The sequence below is a fragment of the Plecotus auritus genome, assembly GCF_963455305.1.
Source record: "Plecotus auritus genome assembly, chromosome: 9".
NCBI classification, from domain to species: domain Eukaryota; kingdom Metazoa; phylum Chordata; class Mammalia; order Chiroptera; family Vespertilionidae; genus Plecotus; species Plecotus auritus.
In genome coordinates, this window is record NC_137783.1 from 91,044,698 (window position 1) to 91,066,017 (window position 21,320).

Here is a 21,320-nt window from a genome sequence, read left to right on the forward strand (position 1 = left end):
AACAAACCAAGGTTGAAGTAGAAGGCATGTGTCTGCTTACAGAGACCACTGCTCAGCCCTCCCCCAGAACTGGCTTAGACAACGAAATGGAAGGTGGTGCTACTTGCTAAGTATGGAACACAGGTCAATTTGAGATCTGTTGAGTTCAAGGTATCTGTGGGACATCTATATGGGGAGGAACATTAGTCAGTTGGATCTGTGGAAACAGAGTCCCAGAAAAATCTCTGCTGACAATGTAGATTGATGTTAGATGAAGTCATAGAGTATGATATCAGCAGGAAGTGAGTAAAGTGAAAAATGGACAAACCTCTGAGGAACAAGAAAGATTAAGAAAAGGGAATATAAAGGTCATTGAGAAAGAATGGCCAGGGAGGTGTGCAGATAGTGTCAAAAGTAGCTAAGAAATAAAAATGAAGATGGAAATGTCCATTGTCTTTAATAATGAGGAGGTTATTGGGAAGAAAGTGGGTTTCCTCCTGGGAAGGGTTGGGTTATGTGGCAAAACCAGATTGCAGAAGGTTGAGGCATTAATGGGAGATAAAGAATTGTTGACAATGAAGTTTATTGTTTGGGAGTGAAAGGAGTGGAGTGGAGAGGCTTGTGGTAGCTAGTGGATATGTTTAATATGTGGGGTGTGTGTGTGTGTGTGTGTGTGTGTGTGTGTGTCTTCTCTTAGTTTAAATCCACTAGAAAACTGGACTTACATTCTTGGAATCCAGTGTAGTATCTTTCATAAGGGAGCTACTTAGTAAAACATTATTGATCATGATTTTGATTAACTTAATATCTCTTTTTTCAACAAGATTCTTTATCAACATCATTTCTAAATTCTCTAAATGTTAAATCTACATAAAAGCTTGATTTTTGTCTGAGTTTGAATGTATTAAGGCCTTTAGACATGGCTTACCGGAAAGAAATTGGGCTTTGTAGTCCACTAAAAACTATAATTCAAATCTAAATTTTGACACTTTTTAGCTATGTGATCTTGAACTAATTGTCACTTCTGGCCTTTTTTTCCTCATCTAGGATTGAGGATAATAACACCTAGCCTTATAGGGCTGTGCAGGATTCAATGAGGAAATGTGTAAAGCGTTTTGTATATAATACCTTATACAAAGTAGTCACTCGGTAAATGCTCTGTAGAAAAATCGTAGCTTTATGTGTTACACATGCCAACACTACAGTTTTTGTAATTCGATTTAAAGTAGTATGTGTAATATAATGTTATTACTTTATATTAGAGCAAGTATACTCAGTTAAAATTCAGCGAAAAACTAACCTTTGAGTAAAAAATATTTCCTTTCTTGTCCCCTCCTCCCCTTTCCAATCCAGGTCCTGAGGGAGTCTAACAAATTAGCAGAAATGGAAGAACCACCCTTGCTTCCAGGAGAAAATATTAAAGACATGGGTCTGTAACAGTATTTTTTGCTGAATTTCCTTCTCCTTTCTGATTGTACAGACTATTCAGAACTCTCAATATACAGAGAACAGGCTCACTGTCGGAGACACCTCCTGTCCTGTAGCACTCTTTACTGTTAGCCTTCCCAGATGTAGTGTGTTCTTAGCCTAGGCTTAGACCTGTTGATTTTGTTTGTATTTGGACTGCTGGGAAACAAACAAATCGAATATTCTGCTGCTTCTCTGGTTGTTTTACTTTCATTGAAAATAAGTGATTTAAAAAAAATATTGCTGAATTCTGTGAAAGAAAATTTCATTATTTTGAATTACCACAGTAAGATACTGGGTTGCCTAGATAAAAAACATTGAATTGCCACTTTGTAATTTTTCAGAAAATCCTTTCTGTCCTTTTTCTTTATTTTTTCCTACTCTGAATACACTCAGGTCAGTTTTGGAGTGAAAATGTTTCATCTCCATTGCAAAGCAAGCCATTTCCATATGGATGTGTGCTTTTCTTTGTCCAGCCTATAGAACCAAGAATTAACTTATTTGTCTGAACTGGAAACTAGAAACAAGCATTTAAGCTTTTTTCTTTTGTCTTCATGATTTTACTTTATTTATTTATTTAATTCTTTATTGTTTAAAGTATTATATACTAGTGGCCCGGTGCACGAAATTTGTGCACATTAAAAGAGGATTAATTAGAGGAAATAATTTAATATTGCTATTTGCCCTTTCTCTATAATAGAAGTGTCAGAGATGAAAGAAAATTAGTTGCATGTATATGAAAACCTTCCTCCTGTCAGAGTCTGGGGCACACCACAGGACCCAGAGTCAAGTTCCCGCCCACCCACATGCGCATCAGACCCGGCTGGCCCCACCCCCCTCATTAGGATATATCCAGACCTGGCTAGTCCCACCCTTGTCAAGCCCCGCCGGGCAGGGAATGTAGCCTCAGGTCCCCTGGCCTGGTGCCAGGACGGAGGGCATGGCCTGAGGTTCCCCAGCCTAGACCGGGGTGGGGGGTGCCTTGAGGTCCCCCGTCAAGCCCCGCCAGGTGTGGAACATGGCCTGAGACCCCCTGTGAAGCCTCGCTGGGTTGGGGGCATGGCCTGAGGTCCCCAGTCAAGCCCCGCCAGGTGGAGGGGGCGCAGCCTCGGGTCCCCCGGCCCCACACAGGGAGGGGGGAACAGCCTCAGGTCCCCTGTCAAGCCCCATCAGCAGGGGGGTGCAGACTCAGGTCCCCCCTGGGTGGGGGGTGCGGCCTGAGTTCCCCTGACCCAGCACTGGGGTGCACCTTGAGGTCCCCTGTCAAGCCCCGCCAGGCAGGGGGTGTAGCCTCAGGTCCCCTGGCTCGGTGCTGGGGTGGGGGGGTGCAGCCTGAGGTTCCCCGGCCTGGTGCCAGGGTGGGGGGCGCAGCCTGAAGTCTCCTGTCAAGCCCCACCTGGTGGGGGGCATGGCCTGAGGTCCCCCAACCTGGCGCTGGAGCTGGGGGAGCAGCCTGAGGTCCCCTAGCCCAGCACCAGGATGGGAAGTGCACCTTGAGGTCCCCTGTCAAGGCCTGCCAGGTGGGGGGCGAGGCCTGAGGTCACCTTGCCTGGCGCTGGGGCAGGGGGAGCAGCCTGAGGTCCCCTAGCCCAGCACCAGGACGGGAAGCGCACCTTGAGGTCCCCTGTCAAGCCCTGCCAGGTGGGGGGCGAGGCCTGAGGTCACCTTGCCTGGCGCTGGGGCAGGGGGAGCAGCCTGAGGTCCCCTAGCCCAGCACCAGGACGGGAAGCACACCTTGAGGTCCCCTGTCAAGCCCTGCTGGGTGTGGAAGGTGGCCTGAGATCCCCTGTCAAGCCCCACAGGGGTGGGGGAGGGCGTAGCCTCAGGTCCCTGCTGATTGCTTGTTAAGGCTCCTTATGGGAACTTGGCCTCAGCTGTGGGTGCAGCCATCTTTGTGATGGAGTGATGGTTAATTAGCATATCCCTCTTTATTAGATAGGATGTCTCCTTTTCCCCCCATTGACCTCTCCCCAGCCGTTCCCACCCCCCAGCACATGCCCTCACCCCCTGCTGTCTCTGTGCATGGGTTATGCTTATATGCATGCATACAAGTCCTTTGGTTGATCTCTTACCACCCGCCCCCCCCCATCTTCATGATTTTACTTTAAAATACCCATAGCTCTTAAGAAAGTAATATAATAGGAGAATAAAGTAAATGGTTTCTTAACCTGGCCAGTGTGGCTCAGGGGTTGACCATTGACCCATGAACCAAAGGGGTCACGATTTGATTCCCAGTCAGGGCACATGACTGGGTTGTGGGCTCAATCCCCAGTAGTAGGCGTGCAGGAGGCAGCCTATCGATGTTTCTCTCTTATCAATGTTTCTTTTCCTCCCTCTTTCTTCCTCTCTGAAATCAATTAAAACGTATTTAATAAAATAAATGGTTTCTTAGCCAAAGTAAAACCACCTTTCATTTTATTATCAATCAAAATTTTAAAAGGACTTAGTAAATGCTTAATTTTCCTTGTCCAGGTGTTATTTTCCTGTGTAAAACTAAGCAAGCCAAAAGGTAACTACCTCCAAGTGGATACCTCCCCAGTGTCTTTTTTCCCCCTACTCAGCCTCATGTTTACCCTGAGCTCTTGTTCTGCTGAATGCGTACTGAGTTAGGTATTATATATTATCAACATTGGATATTATACACTGAGTGGCCAGATTATTATGATCTCTGAACTCATAATAATCTGGCCACTCAGTGTATATCCTATATAATAAAAGGCTAATATGCAAATTGTCCCCTTGACCAGGAGTTCGACCAGCAGGCAGGCCGGCCAACCGCCCATCTCCCCTCCCCCCTGGACACACACACACACACACACACACACACAGGCCAGATTATTATGCGTTCAGAGATCATAATAATCTGGCCACTCAGTGTATAATAACAATAGTTCTCATTATTTGAGTGCTCACTGTCTCATTAACCATCTTCACAGGAATCTTCTGAGAAGGTGTTAATCCCATTTAGTAGATAAGGAAACTGAAGCATAGGGTGACTACGTAGGTAGTGAAATTATTGTGACAACTTTTTTCTTCTTTTGAACCTAAAGCACATTCTCTTTCCGCTGTGATAAATGACCTTACAAAAGACATTCTATTTACCATTCAGTCTCTTTTTTTTTGGCTCCTCTTCCATAAATAGCATGACTCCCTTTTGGACTTTGTTCTTGACCCATTTCCCTTTTCCCTCCCATAAGGTCTTTTGGTTGACCATATCTAAATTAGTAGCTTTATTTACCATATATCTACTGGTGACCTCAGAATTTGTTATTTCTATTGTCAACCTCTATCCTAATGTATATAAATAATTGCCTGCATCTTAGACACATGCCCTTGGATATCTTATAGATATCCCTTATACCCAACATCTCCTAAATTATCTCTAAATTTACTCCTATTCTTTTATTCTCTTCCTCAGTTAACATTAAAAACAGTTGTTCATTCACTTAATCTGGGTGAGCAGACTGCTTTTTTTGTGTGCTTTTTTTTTTGTTAATTCTTACCTGAGAATATTTTTCCCATTGTTTTTTTTTTAAGAGTGAATGGAAAGAAAGAGCGGGGGTTGGGTGGGGGAAAGAGAGAGAGAGAAAAAGAAATATCGATGTGAGAGAGACACATCAACTGGTTGCCTTCCCGCACGTGCCAGGACCGGGACTGAAGATCGAGCCTACAACCGAGGTAAGAGGTTTGTGCCCTGGTCCTATATTGAACCCACAACCCTTCAGTCCGCAGGCTGATGATCTAACCACTGAGCAAACAGGCTAAGGGCAAGACTGCTTTTTTCTGAACCCTGCTATCCAATCAATTACCAGATCCAGAGGAGTTGATCTCTAAGAATTTCTTAATTTATCTTTCCTCTTGGGTTTCATGAGCCCTTGGTATCATACTTATGTGTATTTAATTCCAGGTACCTATGAGAATCTTCCAGTGGAGATATCTAGGAGAGAGATCTTAGGATATTAGGAGAGAGATCAGGGTTGGAAGTCCATATTTTGAAATAATCAGAACATGGATATTAGTTGAAAAATGAGAGGAGGAAAATAAATCGGAGAGTGTATGGAGTGAGAAGAGGGCCAAGAACGTAGCTTGGTAAATGTTTTGGAATCATATGGTAGAAAAGGAACCAGGGAAGGAAATTGAGGAGTGAAAAGAGTGTGATAGAATATAAATTACAGAGAACCACACTATATACTTACCTTTGTTTAAATAGGAACTTTACTTTCCCACTTCTGCATATTGGATTAGGTTTTTTCTCTGCATCGAGTGCTGTCTTATTATCCCTACCCATCATTGGGGTACAACTCACATGCCTATGTTCCTTGAACCTTCTCTGATCCCATAGCTGAATGGACTTACTCTTCTCTGTATTAGAGCATGCTTTTGTGCCTCTCTTTCTGCACAGATTGCATGTTGTCATGTATTACATTTATTTGGATCTATTTTATATCCTTATAGATATTTATTCTCAAGGCCATTATAGTTTTGTCTCATGGAAATTATTATGGATTCTTCCTCTGTGAACTCAGTGAAAATTTGAGAGGATTAGTAAATCTAAGCTCTTTTGGTATGACTAGGCAATATTAGTATTGCAGATTTAGAGAAATATCTAATATACTAAATAAAGTATTCTGATTCAGAATCATCTATATAGACTTGAATATTGTGCAAAAATTAAATTTAATACATTGAAATACAAAGCTAGAGTAATGTTGAATATGTTAATTTATGTAGAAAAGATGTTTGATTTTTAGTTGGTCTAATGTCAGTCTGTAGTTCATATGTTTTTTTAAAAGAGTAGTGGTAGGAACGTGAACAGAATGCTTTAGGGAAGTAACAGGCTCTGATACTGTGGCATGGGCACATCAGCAGTAGAGGTGGCCCAGACTGCAGTGTTGCAACCTTTGACACAGGAGACAGACTATGCTACTCTAGTGGCCTCTTTGCACAATGTGGTGGAGAGGGATTTGAATTTGTAGACAGAGGAACTGCATTCAAGTCTTAATCTTAGCATTTACTGGTTCTGAAACATTAGGCATTTTATTTTACTTCTCTGAGCCCTGGTATTCTCATCTAAAACTTGTAGTTAATTCTAGGTCTTACATTTAAGGGTTGTTATGAAGATTGGAGGGAGGTACTCAGATGAAAAGTATTTTATAAACTCTGAAGTGCTAGGCTGTCAGTGCTGGTTGTTACTACTGTTATTTTCTCAATAAGGTGCCTACTCACAGTCTCCCTTTTACTTGGTACAAGCCCTGCTAAACATAAACTCTTTTCTCAGAGTGACTTCGCTGTCCCCAGCCTGAGGAGGAAAGGTAAAGTGGACAGAACAGTGATGATAATAGTAACATGAGAATAAATCCTTGTATAATACTTCTAATTTTGAAAGCACTTTCACGTGTATTATCTCATGATCCTATATAATAAAAGCCTAATATGCTACGTGTCCGAATGTCCAGTTGTCGGTTTAACCCAGTGATTGGCAAACTGCGGCTCGTGAGCCGCAGTTTGCTGCTCTGTTGACTAATGAGTTTGCCGACCACTGGTTTAACCAATCAAAGCATAATATGCTAATGATATGCTAAGGCCACGCTCCCTATGATGTGCACTGACCACCAGAGGGTAGATGCTCAACGCAGGAGCTGCCCCCTGGTGGTCATTGCGCTCCCACAGGGGGAGCGCTGCTCAGCCAGAAGCCAAGCTCACAGCTGGTGAGCACAGTGGCGGTGGCGGGAGCCTCTCTTGCCTCCGTGGCAGTGCTAAGGATGTCCGACTGCGTCTTAGGCATCCTCTGAGGGCTCACTGACTGTGAGAGGGCGCAGACTGGGCTGAGGGCTCCCCACCCCCCTCACCCTCCCACCCCCGCTCCGAGTGCAATAATTTTGTGCACCAGGCCTCTAGTTTTATGATAAAGGGGTAAGTGTAACAGAAACATCAGACAAGGAGGGACATATTCTGTATTGGACTATAGAATAATAAGGTTGATTTACTTGTGTAAGAAATGGCTCTGCAGGGAATCCAGAAATAATTTTACTAACATGAATAAAGCTTTTCGTAATTGAGGTAAAAATTTATAAAGTTAAGAAAATGTATTCAAGGCAAGTTTGTGTATCTTTCTATAATGATAGGTTTGTTTAATTTTAAAAGTTTTTCTCTAAGTGAAACATGCATTGGAAACAATGATTTTAAAAATATTGCTCATACTTGAACATTCCCAAAGGAACTGTTTTGAAATGTTAGAACTGTTTGTTAGAAGATCAGTCTCTTGATCCTGAGCTGAGTAGGCAAATGCAGAGAGAGAGGACCTGTAGCATACAGGCATTTACATTTTTTTAAAAATTTAAATTATTTATTGTTTAATGTTTACATTAAGTCTCCTTTTTCCCTCATTGACCTCTCCCTGGTCAACCCCAACCCCCAGGACATGTCCTCACACCCGCCCCCCCGCCCCTGTCTGTGTCCATTGGTTATGCTCATATCATGACTCTCTTCCTGTCCAGTCATCTAAAAACTTCACTCTTACCCTTTGAGATAGCATGCAGGGACCTGGAGAGCATTATGCTAAGCAAAAGTGAACGACAAGTATCACATGATATCATTTATATGTGGAATCAAATGAAGAAAATAAAATGATGAACAAAACAGATTCAGAGACATTGAAACATGCAACAGACTAACGTATTTCAGAAGAGGGGATGGGAAGAGATTAAACAAAGAACTTACGTATATATGCATAGCCCATGGACAAACAATAGTGCAGGGAAGCCTGGGAAGGGGGCGGCTGTGGAGTGGAAGGAATTAATGGGTAAAAAGGAGGGATATTTGTAATATTTTCAACAATAAAGTTTAAAAAGAAAAAAAAGATCAGTCTCATTTCAAATTCCATACAAAGTAATCATTTCTTCACAGTAATAACTAAAAAGCAAAGTCAGGAAGTTGCAATACCTTATTAAATGCATTTCATGTCTCTAAGTTTTCCCAGAAACCCCTTGAGAGGTCTTTAGGAATTTGTTTCTTCTAATTGTGCCCTACTTCCTTGGCACAATGAAGATATTTCTTTATTTGCTGATTTGCTATAATAATGACATTGCAGGGATTTATGAATATTTTAAGAGGTAAAAAAAAAACTTTGTATTGGACATTATGAATTTTACCATATTAAATATTATTTTGAGGTATTGGTTGGTAGCTGAGTTAAATGCATGTTTTTAAAAGCCTAATGCTGTATAGATTTGTCATATATCACTTAATAAAGCATTGCTTGTGATTATTGCTCCACAGAGTTGGACATCAGTTGCTTGGTCAGGAATATAATATCCTCTTATTACACTTCTGTTTTTCTAAGAGATTATATTTCATATGCACTTCTCCCCTACAATATTTCCCCATAAATATAATCAGGTCGGAAGTTTTTGGTATAATATGTTTCAGCTATTGTGTTTTTAGAGGTATGTTGACAGACCCAGGGGTGGGCAAACTTTTTGACTCGAGGGCCACAATGGGTTCTTAAACTGGACCGGAGGGCTGGAACAAAAGCATGGTTGGAGTGTTTGTGTGAACTAATACAAATTCAAAGTAAAGGAGCGGAGGGGAGAGCAAGAGAACCCTCCGCTCTTTCGGCTCCGCGGGCCGGATAGAACAGCGAACGGGCCGGATCCGGCCTGCGGGCCATAGTTTGCCCACGGCTGGACTAGACTGTGGCCAGAAGACCAGCAGATTGGCGAAGTGATGTTGAAACTATGATAAGATGATCGGTGACTGTGACATGAGACATTTACTGTTAACCACCATTACCACCACCCCTTCACCCACTGCTCCAACTACCACCTCTATTTTATCCAACAGGCTTCTCTGTTTCCTTCTGTTTTGTCTCAGGGTAAGGGACATCCCTCTGCCTCTTCAAGTCCTTCACATTTATTTTTGATTTCTTCCTCCAATTACTGCATGTTTGGAAGCTTGGATTTGGATTCTGTGTTTATTTTGAATCATTGATTCTGTGATTTTTGAGCATAAGTTAGAATAGCAGTCAGAATTCTAATAAATTTTATTTGTGAAAAGATGAGAGTATAGTTTTTAATAGTGCATACTGCATGGTAAATTGTGGACCCTTTGCCTTTTCAGCCAAAGATGTAACTTATATATGTCCATTCACTGGTGCTGTACGAGGAACTCTGACTGTCACGAATTACAGGTTATATTTCAAAAGCATGGAACGGGTAAGTATTGTTGGGTTGGATTTTTATGTGTACACTAGAGGCCTGGTGCATGAAAATTCATGCAATGGAGGGGAGGCGTCCCTCAGCCCAGCCTGCCCCCTCTCACAGTTCAGGAGCCCTCAGGGATGGGAGGTGACCTGGCAATCAGGGGAAGGCAACGTCCCCATCACACCTCTGCTGCTGCCACTGCCAGCAGCACAAGCTTTGGCTGGCCCTGGTTACCTGCACCTCGGGCCGGCCCTGGGTGGCTGGGGTACTGAGGGCGGGTCTGGCCGCACCATGCACCTGCTGTCCCGTTCCCGCCCCTGGCTGGGCTGAAAGGACTCGGACTGGATGCCGCCAGCTTCGTGATGGCATGACGGTCGATTTGCATATTCCCTCTATTAGATAGGATTTTTGTATTGTTTGCAGACAATTATAATCATTTTTGATAATTTTTAATTGAAGCGTTACCAATTAAAATTTTTCTCAGCTATAATTGTACAATATCCATTGCTCAGTTTTGTTTTTCTCTTTCCTTCCTTTAGGATCCCCCATTTGTTTTAGATGCTTCTCTTGGTGTGATAAGTAGAGTAGAAAAAATTGGTGGTGCTTCCAGTCGAGGTGAAAATTCTTATGGATTAGAAACTGTGTGCAAGGTAAATTTCATAATATGTATGCAGTTATATTTAATATGAAAAACTTTCAATTAATTAGAACCTATGTTTAGAAACTGGTTACCAAATATCTAATGGATTTGCACTTGGAAATGCCATTCCCGTAGAGGAAAACAACATTTAAGAGTCATAAAAAGCTGCTCTATCATGAATTAGACTTGAATTCTTTTGGACTCAATAAAAAGTACTTTAACATTCATTATTTCATGTTGAGCCTCATAAAAATCCTGAAATAGGCATGATAGACATTATTACCTTTAACTTATATATTAGAAGCACAAGGATATGAGCAGTGAAGATAAGGCACTTTGTAGTGGAAGAACTGGTTATGATACATTCATCCTCAACAAGCTTTCCTTTTTCTAGTTTTCATAATTTTTCTGCTTCTGAAACAGTGGTGGGGAAAGCTTGATATTATAGACTTTTCCTGTTTTCGTATCAAACTTGCATTCTTTAAATGCACTGATACTTGACCTAAACTTAGATTGTTATAATTTTAGCGTTTAGTCACAGATATTTAATACCACATGCCACTTGGCAGGTCACACCTAATCAGTGCACATCTCAATTCTTTTTTTCTGGTCTGCCTATGCCAAAAGTAAAAGCAACAGTACATGCATAACTTTCGAATGCTAATCTTAGCAGTTTGTGAATCTGTCATTAAAGCTAATGACTTAAGTAATTATTTTTTTGCTTTTCCATTTTAGTCAGAATGGCTCTAAGAGTGTAATAACTGTCAACCCTGTGTCAAGCACATTGTCTCCTGATCACTTTTCTGGAGTTTAATAGTAAATAGAGCATAGATGCCAAAAGAAAATGAAAGAGGGTGGCTGAAATCTTGATAATTTCAAGTGCAATTTTTTTCATGGACAAGACCATCAAGCTCAGACATTTGTAGGGCTTCTGCTATGGTAGTTAGAGAGTGCACTGTGGTTAACAGAGTGCTTATGAACATCTCTACTATTGTAAAGGTACTTACTGAGGGAAAACAAGGTATCACCTTAGCTTCCTGCACATGTTTGTTTTATAGGATGGTAGGGCTAACATTCTAGTTTTAGGTCAGATTTGTAATAAAATGTTGTATTTTTTTCATGTACATTGTAGTGTGACGTCTGTGTTTGGTTTTATAGAACAGGGTATATTAAAGCTATTTTGAGTTCTGCCTAGATTAAAACACTTAAATAAAATGAAGTCTTGAAATTATTCTTAATCCCCAATTTTTTACTAACTGAGATAGCTCAGTTAGTTAGAGCATCGTGCCGATATGCCGAAGTTGCAGGTTTGATTTCCAGTGAGGGTACATACAAGAAGCAACCAATGATGCATAAATAAGTGGAACAACAAATCGATGTTTCTATCTCTCTCTCTCAAATCAAGAAATAAAAAAAATTAAAGAAAATGAATTGAAGAAAAATAATGTTAGGGAATCTTGTTCTTTAGATCTGACTGTAGTGCCTGGATGATACCAACCAAACTGTTCAGAGTTGATCTGCCAGTAGATGGTTGAAGGACTTGGACATGGAGTAGAGGAAGATGTTTAGGCAGAGTTTGGTTCTAGCAGTCTAGAGCAGGAGACTTAGAAAGTGGAGAACATGACACTTCAGATACAGTATCTCTAATCTCCAATGTCCACTTTCATGGACCTATCTTGAGTCCATAAGCAGTGGTAAATTTTCTGTCCTCTGAATTCTGCCTTTTTATTTTTCTCAACAAAGTGTTGTAATTTTTCTGCCTTCAGAAGATGTCTGGGTTATTTTTGTACCCCACATTCACAGATCTTAACATTTTCTTCTTACTATTATTTATTTCTTGCACTTTTTTAAGAAAATTGATTTTGGCCCTGGCCCATTTGCTCAATGGTAAGAGTGCTGGTTCAAGGACCAAAGGGTTACGGGTTCAGTTCCCAGTCAAGGGAAGGTGAGGGAGGTGACCAAATTCATGTATTTCTGTCAAATCAGTATTTCTCTCCCCCTCTCCTCCTCCTTCCTTTCACTCTCTTTAAAAAAATCAATGGGAAAAATATCCTCGGGTGAGGATTAAAAAAAATTTATTTTGGAGAGAGAGAAAAAGACAAACATTGATTTGTTGTTCCACCCACTCATGTATTCAGTGGTTGCTTTTTGTATGTGCCCTGACAGGGGATGGAACCCGCAACCTTGGGGTATTGGGACGATGCTCTAACCAACTGAGCTACCCAGCCAGATCTTAATATTTTACAAGATAGTTCCAAGTTACCTAATTTGTTCATTAAATAAAAAGTGAACAAACAATGAAAGATGACTTAAAGCCTAAATCTTTTTTAGGATATTCGAAATTTACGGTTTGCTCATAAACCTGAAGGGCGGACGAGAAGATCCATATTTGAGAATCTAATGAAATATGCATTTCCTGTCTCTAATAATCTGGTAAGATGTTTCTTATCTTTGGAAAAACTGTATTATAATTACTGATGTAGTGTAAAGAAGTTTGTTTAGGCTGTCTAGAATCTACATTTATGATCCTGCTTTGCCGTTCAACCAGATGGGTGTAAGGTTTTAGCATAATCTCTTGGACAAATTTTTTAGTATAAAATGAGGAAGCTGGACTAGCTGATTTCCGGCATCCATTCTTATATACTGACATTCAATAATTATATGATCTTTCCAGAGTGTATCCATGATCAAGAGCAGTGTATAGTCTTCCTTTGGGTTTGAAATCTCCTTTTTAATTGGGAGCTGACAGTTAAGTTTAGCAACTTTAAGAAAGATACTTAACTGAGTCCCTACAATGTGCTTTTAATAGTGTTAGGCTCCCTCATTTATGTTACACTAAAGGCCTGGTGCATGAAATTCATGTAAGGGGGTGGGGAGAGGGGGGTCCCTCAGCCCTGCCTGCGTCCTCTTGTAATCCGGGACCCCTCGGGAGATGTCGGGCCTAAACCAGCAGTCAGACATCCCTCTCGCAATCCGGGATGCTGCGTGCACCAGTGACCATACTTTTCATACAGATGAAAGGCATCTTGCTGTTGAATGGGCAGCTACATTTTTTTTGCCCTGATTATAAAAAGTAGTACATAACATGATCCTTCTGAGGCAGTAGTACCATTTTCCCCATCTTATGGGTGGAAAAACTGAAGCAGAGAGAAGTTAAGTAATTGGCTTTGTCATACAGTTATAAGTGTCAGAATCAGGGCTGACCACAAAAATGTGCAAGCCAGAGTCCATGCATGTCAGCACTGCATCATCCTCTTTTTTTCAGTGTTAGAGTAGCCTTGCCAGGTTTTAATTTTTAAATCTAAGAGACTGTTCCCAATATATAGGGTAGGGTCCGTAGGCCTGGCCGGTGAGCAGGGCCATCTGTGGGGCGACAGGCGGGCGGGACAGTCTGGGGGCCCCTGCTGGTACCTGCCTTGGCTGGTGGCCTGGTGCTGCCCGCTGGCCAGCTCTGTCCCCCAATCACCACCACCGGTCACCTCCCTCTCGGGGGGCAGATGCTCAATGCAAGAACAGGACCCCCCCATTCTCCCCCCCCCCCCCCCCCGACTGGGTGCAGCTCCTGCGTTGAGCATCTGCCCCCTGGTGGTCAGTGCGTGTCATATCAACCAGTCGTTCCGCCGTTGGGTCGATTTGCATATTAGGGTTTTATTATATAGGATAATTTAACTTCCAGAGTAGCCCTATGGTGGTCAATATTATTTATCCCGATTTTAAAGTTGAAACCAGGAGCAGGTAAGTAATTAACTCAAGGGCATAGCTAGTAGGGAGTAAAATTTGGAACTAGTACTCTAATTTTTGTATGTTTTTCATCAAAGGTGCTTAACTCCTGATATCTGTGATGTCAGACTAATTAATTATATCAGAAGACACCCTTTTTATGAAATGTCTTTCATTATTTAGAGGTAAACCTAAAACAGCTGCTTTTTTTAAAAAAAAAAAACATTTTTTATTGATTTTCCACAGAGAGGAAGGAGAGGGATAGAGAGCTAGAAACATCGATCAGCTGCCTCCTGCACACCCCCTACTGGGGATGTGCCCACAACCAAGGTACATGCCCTTGACCAGAATCGAACCTGGGACCCTTCAGTTCACAGGCCGACGCTCTATCCACTGAGCCAAACCGGCCAGGGCTAAAACAGCTGCTTTTGATATCTGAAGGAATTATGGTGAAATGTTAACATTTAATAAATCTTGGTGGTTGACCTGTGCTTTTCTATATGTTGGGAAAATATGAGAAAACAATACGTTTTCAAAAGTTTAAAACAAAGCTAAAAGAATAATATAAAAAAAGGACGCTAATACAAAATATCCTGGCAGAGAAGTAAATGAAAACATTCGATTTGATGAGGATATATTTCTGATTTATTATCTCCTTAACTGTCTTTTTAGCTCTTAACTCTGATTACTTTTTTGTAGCCTCTTTTTGCTTTTGAATACAAAGAAGTATTCCCTGAAAACGGGTGGAAACTATATGACCCTCTTTTAGAATATAGAAGGCAGGTATGTATTTTTTTCTTTTAATTTTACTATACTATATTCTTTTTATTACAACATTTTATGGGAAGAAGTAAACAGATATATATAGTTGTATGGTGTTTTTTTGTTGTTTTTGTTTTTTAAATGAAGGCTAGTCCTGCTGTCTTTCAGTTTCCTTAAACTGCTTTCTAGACTGTGCCAGTGATTTTTATTTTTTAAATGTATTTCTTTATTGATTTCAGAGAGGAAGGGAGAAGGATAGATAGAAACATCAATGATGAGAGAGAATCATTGATTGGCTGCCTCCTGCACGCCCCCCACTGGGGATCGAGCCTGCAACCCAGGCATGTGTCCTTGGCCGGAATCGAACCCGGGACCCTTCGGTCTGCAGTCTGACGCTCTATCCACTGAGCCAAGCCGGCCAGGGCGGTGCCAGTGATTTTTAATGAATCTTTACTTGTCTAAGAGTTTACAGGTAAATCAGTTTACTTTTAAAACTGTTTAATAGTTTTAAAATAAAAATAAAATGGTAAATACATTAAATTTTAATGTGCTTACATCATTAAACATTATTTATTCAATTTTCCTCTTTTGGGTATGCTATAATTTAATTCTGAAAACATTTCAAATAGTTCTGTTTATAATGTAGCTCCACCTAAAACTTTGAAAATTTTACGTATCCACCGAGGGTACACATTTACATAAAATGTTAACAAATCAAATCTGGTATCATGACTAAGTGGGTTGATTTAATATTTGAATGCTTATCAGTGTGATTTCATTTACCACAATAAGAGATATAGCTGAATCCAATCTTGAAATCTGCGTTACAGTGAGTGTATCATTCTCCCTATTTTTTCCTCAGTATACCACTTCCCAAAGAGTTCCTCTTCAGCATGTGCGGGGGGTGTAGGGGAGGCTGGGGGGAGGTTAATCAATGGGGGGAAAAAAGGAGACATATGTACTACTATTTGTAATACTTTAAACAATAAAATAAAATTTAAAAAATAAACACTACCTAAAATAGTCTTTATTTTCAACTTTCCACATGTTCATGGTACTATCTTGAGAATTTAAGTGCAGACACATTGATTGCTTTTTGGTAATCATTAGATTTGATATCCAAATTATTCTAGAATTCAGGTATGAAAATCATTAAGCTGTGATTTTCATTATTTAGATTTCAAACATTGCATTTTAATTATAAAACTTCTCATTTAATCACGTGTGGCAAGTATAATTTAAAATTCCTCATTCAGTTATAAAACCATCTGCTGACAAATATGAAGCAGAATACAGAATAAGTGGGTCAACTAAACCAGGACATTCTAAAATTTTTGCTAACCCAAATCTTGGAAAGCAACCAGCAAATCTAACAAATGTCTTTATAATTGTAAAAATATTCTTTGGGAATCTGGGCAGAAATTGCTATCTGTTATTGTAGCATTCAACATAAAACTTTGGAAAGCAGATGAGAATAACTGTGTCCAAGAAAAGAAATAAATTATTATTAAAAAGAAAAAATAAGTTAAAGAGTAAATGAACTATTCCCATAAAGAGAATTATGAGCTTAGGAAACATGGAAGTCAGAATAGAGCATTGAACTCTGCATTAAGTATATGCTTATGGTTTTCGACTTACTAGATGAATTTGTTGAATTTTTTTCTACAGTCAGACACTTAATTTGTCTCTGAGTAAACCAAGCTAAAGTCTAATGGAAATGACACTGTATTTGTAATTAGAAGGCTCAGTTTTTAAAAAATATTTTATGTATGTTATGGAATAAAATGAAGGCAATCTCTTAATATAAACCTTAAGATTAGACATAAAGCATCAGATTATTCTTTTTTTTTTTAAATTGAAAAATATTGAAAGTGGTAATTCTTGCACACTGTATAAAGTTCAAAAGGTACAAAAGGGTATACTGAAAGGTAGGTTGGTTACCTTCTAGGCCAACCTTGTCCCCTTGCCAACCCAGTTCCTCTCCCTTCAGGAAATATTGTTACTGGTTCTCTACATGTTCGTTCAGCGATTTTATGCCTGCAGAGCTTGTGTATATATGTATATTACATTTTTAAGCAGATGATAGCATTCTCTGCACATTTTCTGTGCCTTTTTCATTGTGTATGTGTGTGTATAAAGAGGCTGCTGGCATAGTGCCTGCACATAGTAGGTGCTCAATAAATATATTTTTACTATAATTTGGTTTCTTTTAATTCTTTTTCTGTGATGATATGAGTTGTCAGATGTAATAAAAATTTAAAAATATATATTTTAAATTCCAACCATTTAAGGCTTTATTTTCTGTAGAATGGATGATGAAAAGTTTAAGGTCTTAATAAGCAATCCTGTATGTGAAGTAGTTCTCGTTCTCTCTCTCTCTCTCTCTCTCTCTCTCTCTCTCTCTCTCTCTCTCTCCATATATATATATATATATATATATATATAATATATATATATTATATATATATATAATATGTATATATATATTATATATATATATATATATATATATATATATATATATATATATATATATATAATACTGAAGGACCCAATGAGAGCTTAATAATCGATGTGTATTTAAAAAATGTTGTATTTTCCTTGTCTCTTTTTGGCTTTGCCTTCTGTTACTTCCTTGCTTTTCTAATATGTTTTAGATTAGAAATACTCCATTAGTACTATAATGTAGGAGTGAAAACTTCACTTTCGTATGTAAGTGGTAAATGTATATATAGCATTGTGGTGGACACTTGGTGCCTTCCTTCTCAGATTTCTTTGTGTAGGTGAATGACAGTAAAATCTATCACCCAGTGAAATTGAGTGATACTGTTCTTTTTGAAGACAGGGAATATTTGCAGTCCCACCATTTCCTTCCTTCCCATTGGATATGCTTAGCACAGACATAGCACACAATCAGTACTTCACTTATTAACATAAAATCAAATGTCAAAAAGAATGCATATCACTGTGTTAGATTCTCTCAGTCTAATAGGCTGGTCACCACAGGCAGAACATAATTATTCCAACAATTTAAGAGCTGGACAGTGGAGATGAGAGAGGTTGAATAGCATGGCTTCAGTTTTCATGTCTTAAATTTTAGTTAGGCAGTAATTTGTCTTATGTTTTTTCACATATAGGGAATTCCAAATGAAAGCTGGAGAATAACAAAGATAAATGAACGATATGAACTTTGTGATACATACCCTGCCCTCTTGGTTGTGCCAGCAAATATTCCTGATGAAGAATTAAAGAGAGTGGCATCCTTCAGATCAAGGGGCCGAATCCCAGTGAGTGTGAAGCTGTGATGAGACTTTGCAAATGCTTTTGTACTGAGATTAAGGACTTGGAGAATGGATGCAGGATAAAAATAGCTACAGCCGAAGGTGTTTATGGCGATATTAGAGAATGAATTATTTAATAAAACTAAAACTTGGGGAAAGGCTGATTAAAGAAGTGTCTGAAGAGTGTGACATGGGTATTAGGTGCACAGAATTGCATGATTCTTAACTTGAAAGCAAAGTTGGTTCTTTGTATTTTCACTATTTATTTTGTTGCACATTCTTGGTGATAAATGCTCTTTTCCTTTAAATCCTAGAAACAAGAAAACTTTACAAAATCTTGATGAATTACTGTGTTCTAGAAAGACCAGCTCAAATAATTTTAAGTACAAAATTCATAGATTCGCAAGACTTTATAGTTGGGCAGTTTTGCTGATATAGTAATAAAACTTTAAAAGTGGGACTTAGCCCTTTTAAAGTAGGTTTTGTAGAGACAACACTTCCCAATAATCAATGACTTTTATAAATTAATATCTGATAAAGGTATTAGACCAAGTTTTCCATATCCCAGAGTGGGTTTGAAGGAAAGGTGGTATTTGATAGCAGCTCTAATATATCTTTTCATGGCTAGGGTTTGGACCCAATTAGAAAGCAGAGTTTTTAGAGTAATTTTTTTTTTTTAGGAGAATTATAAACAGACAAGTATATAAAGGGTGTGTTGCCATTTTCCCCCCATTTAGGTTTTATCCTGGATTCATCCTGAAAGTCAGGCCACAATCACTCGATGCAGCCAGCCCATGGTAGGAGTGAGTGGGAAGCGAAGTAAAGAAGATGAGAAATACCTTCAAGCCATCATGGACTCCAATGCCCAATCTCATAAAATCTTTATATTCGATGCCCGGCCAAGTGTTAATGCTGTTGCCAATAAGGTGAGATTACTTTTCAGTAATTAATATTACAGTTTCACGAATCAGCTCAGTTTGGCAGAAGCCACAATACAGTAGAAAGAGTTCAGGCTTTCCAGTGATAAAGATGGAGATTCTAATCCTGGCTATCCTTGCTGGTATGACTTTGAGTTCATTATTTAATCATTTTAGACCTTGATTGTTCATTTGTAAAATGAGAATAATAATAGCTAACAGGATCTAATAAAAAATAGTGCAGAACCCTGTGCTTACATAAAGGTAGGTGTTCAGGAAGAATTATTCTTTCTCCATCCTCCAAATGACACCTGAGTTTATGCCTGAGTCAGGTCTGCCCAGCACGGCTGTAGGAATCAGGAAGCAGTGTTCTCAATGACCAGCGGTGCCCTCTCCTGACAGCCCTGCACCTGTACAAGCTGTTCACACTGAAGACTTGCAGTTAGCTGGAGCAGTCGTCCTGACTGCTGCTATGGAATAAATATTTGCATTGTGGAAATACAAAGTCTGGTTGACAAAATCTACCATAGGAAAAGGTGAGAGAAGAGATATAACTTACTTTTAAGAAGGTACCTCTCTTTTTTAATCCCCAATAAGCAATGTATATGTATTACAGAAAATTACCTAATGCAGATGAGCAATAAAAAGGAAAGAAAAGAAAATATTTAAAACCACCCTTAATCCTGTAACTAGGAGAGAACCATGATTAAATTGTGCTTCTATTTGCAGACCTATGTATGTATGCATACACTCATATATCTGAAACAGAATGGGATAATTGTAACTTTAAAAAATTGACACTGTATCTTTCTATGACAGTAAACATTTATCTATAACATTATTTCATCTATTACATTACAAAATACGTAGTAGACAGTATAAAAAATTAGGAAGGCATAGAAAAGATAAAAATCACATATAGTCATTAAGATGTTTTATATTTTCCTCCACTATTTTTTCTATGCATTGAAGTGTTGGTTATTTTGTTTCATTATTTTTTCTCTTACCATTTTATTATAAGAATCATTTCTTTTCATGAAATATTCCTGTAAAGTAATAGTACTCATAGTATAGGTGTATCATTATTCATTTAATCATTCTTCTAATATTGGGCATTTAGGTATTTAGTATTTTAAATATAGCTGAAATAGATATCTTTTGTTGGCATCTTTAATTCTCTCCTTAAAATAGTTTTCTAGATATACAGTTACTATATTAAAATTTAAAATATGCATATTTTTTAACGTTTTTATTCATATTGCAAATATTCTTCAGAATGGTTGATCCAGGTTACTAACCTGGTGTCTCCCCTGCTCCCCACTATCCTATATAATAAAAGGGTAATATTAAAATTGACCCTAATGACGGAACGACTGGTCGCTATGATGTGCACTGACCACCAGGGAGCAGACGCTCAACGCAGGAGCTGCCCCCTGGTGGTCAGAATGCTCCCACAGTGGGAGCTCCGCTCTGCCACAAGCCGGGCACAGTGGTGGTGGCGGGAGCCTCTCCCCGCTCCTTGGCAGTGCCAAGGATGTCTGACTGCAGCTTAGTTGGACATCCACTGAGGGCTCCCGGGCTGCCAGAGGTATGTCAGACTGCCAGCTTAGGCCTGGTTCCCTGGGGAGCTGGCCTAAGCCGGCAGGTGGACATCCCCCGAGGGGTCCCAGACTGCGAGAGGGCGCAGGCCAGGCGGAGGGACCCCCTGAGTGCACGAATTTTTGTGCACTGGGCCTCTAGTATTGAGATATAATTGACATTTAACATTGAGTAAGTTTAAGGTATACAATGTAATGATTTCATATATGTATATATTATAAAATGATTATCACAATAATTCCAGTTTAACATCCATCACCTCACATAGTTACAACTTTTTTTTTCCTTATGATGAGAACTTCTAAGGTCTCTCTTAGCAACTTTCACATATACTGTGAAGTATTAACTGTAATCACCATGTTATACCTTAGATCTCCAAAACTTATTCATCTTATAACCAGAAGTTTGTACCTTTTGACCACCTTCACCAAAATTCCCCACTTATCCCCCTTTTTTAATTTGCGAAAGTATATAACCTTGTTGGAACATATATTATTTTGCCTGCATAGGTAAGAAAAATTTTATAATCGATATGAATATGACAAATGCTCTTGCCCATGTAAAGAATTAAAAGTTTGCTGGGCCCGGCTGGTGTGGGTCAGTGGTTGAGCATGACCTATGAACCAGGAGGTCATGGTTCGATTCCCTGTCTGGGCACATGCCTGGGTTGCAGGCTCGATCCCTGTGGGGGACATGCAGGAGGCAGCCAGTCAATGATTCTCTCTCATCATTGATGTTTCTACCTCTCTCTCGC

At 39.5% G+C, this 21,320-nt stretch overlaps 1 protein-coding gene across 6 annotated transcripts in view; it reads left to right on the top strand.

The window, feature by feature from the left end:
• Window positions 1-21,320, top strand: part of MTMR2 (myotubularin related protein 2) — a 107,104-nt gene that overhangs the window by 67,098 nt on the left and 18,686 nt on the right. For all 6 annotated transcript variants that reach the window (XM_080643186.1, XM_080643190.1, XM_080643191.1 and 3 more), the window contains exons 3-9: window positions 1,333-1,408; window positions 9,565-9,659; window positions 10,187-10,297; window positions 12,619-12,720; window positions 14,707-14,790; window positions 17,907-18,056; window positions 18,788-18,976. In XM_080643186.1, coding sequence (XP_080499312.1) covers window positions 1,333-1,408; window positions 9,565-9,659; window positions 10,187-10,297; window positions 12,619-12,720; window positions 14,707-14,790; window positions 17,907-18,056; window positions 18,788-18,976 — 807 coding nt within the window. The remainder of the gene's footprint in view (window positions 1-1,332; window positions 1,409-9,564; window positions 9,660-10,186; window positions 10,298-12,618; window positions 12,721-14,706; window positions 14,791-17,906; window positions 18,057-18,787; window positions 18,977-21,320) is intronic.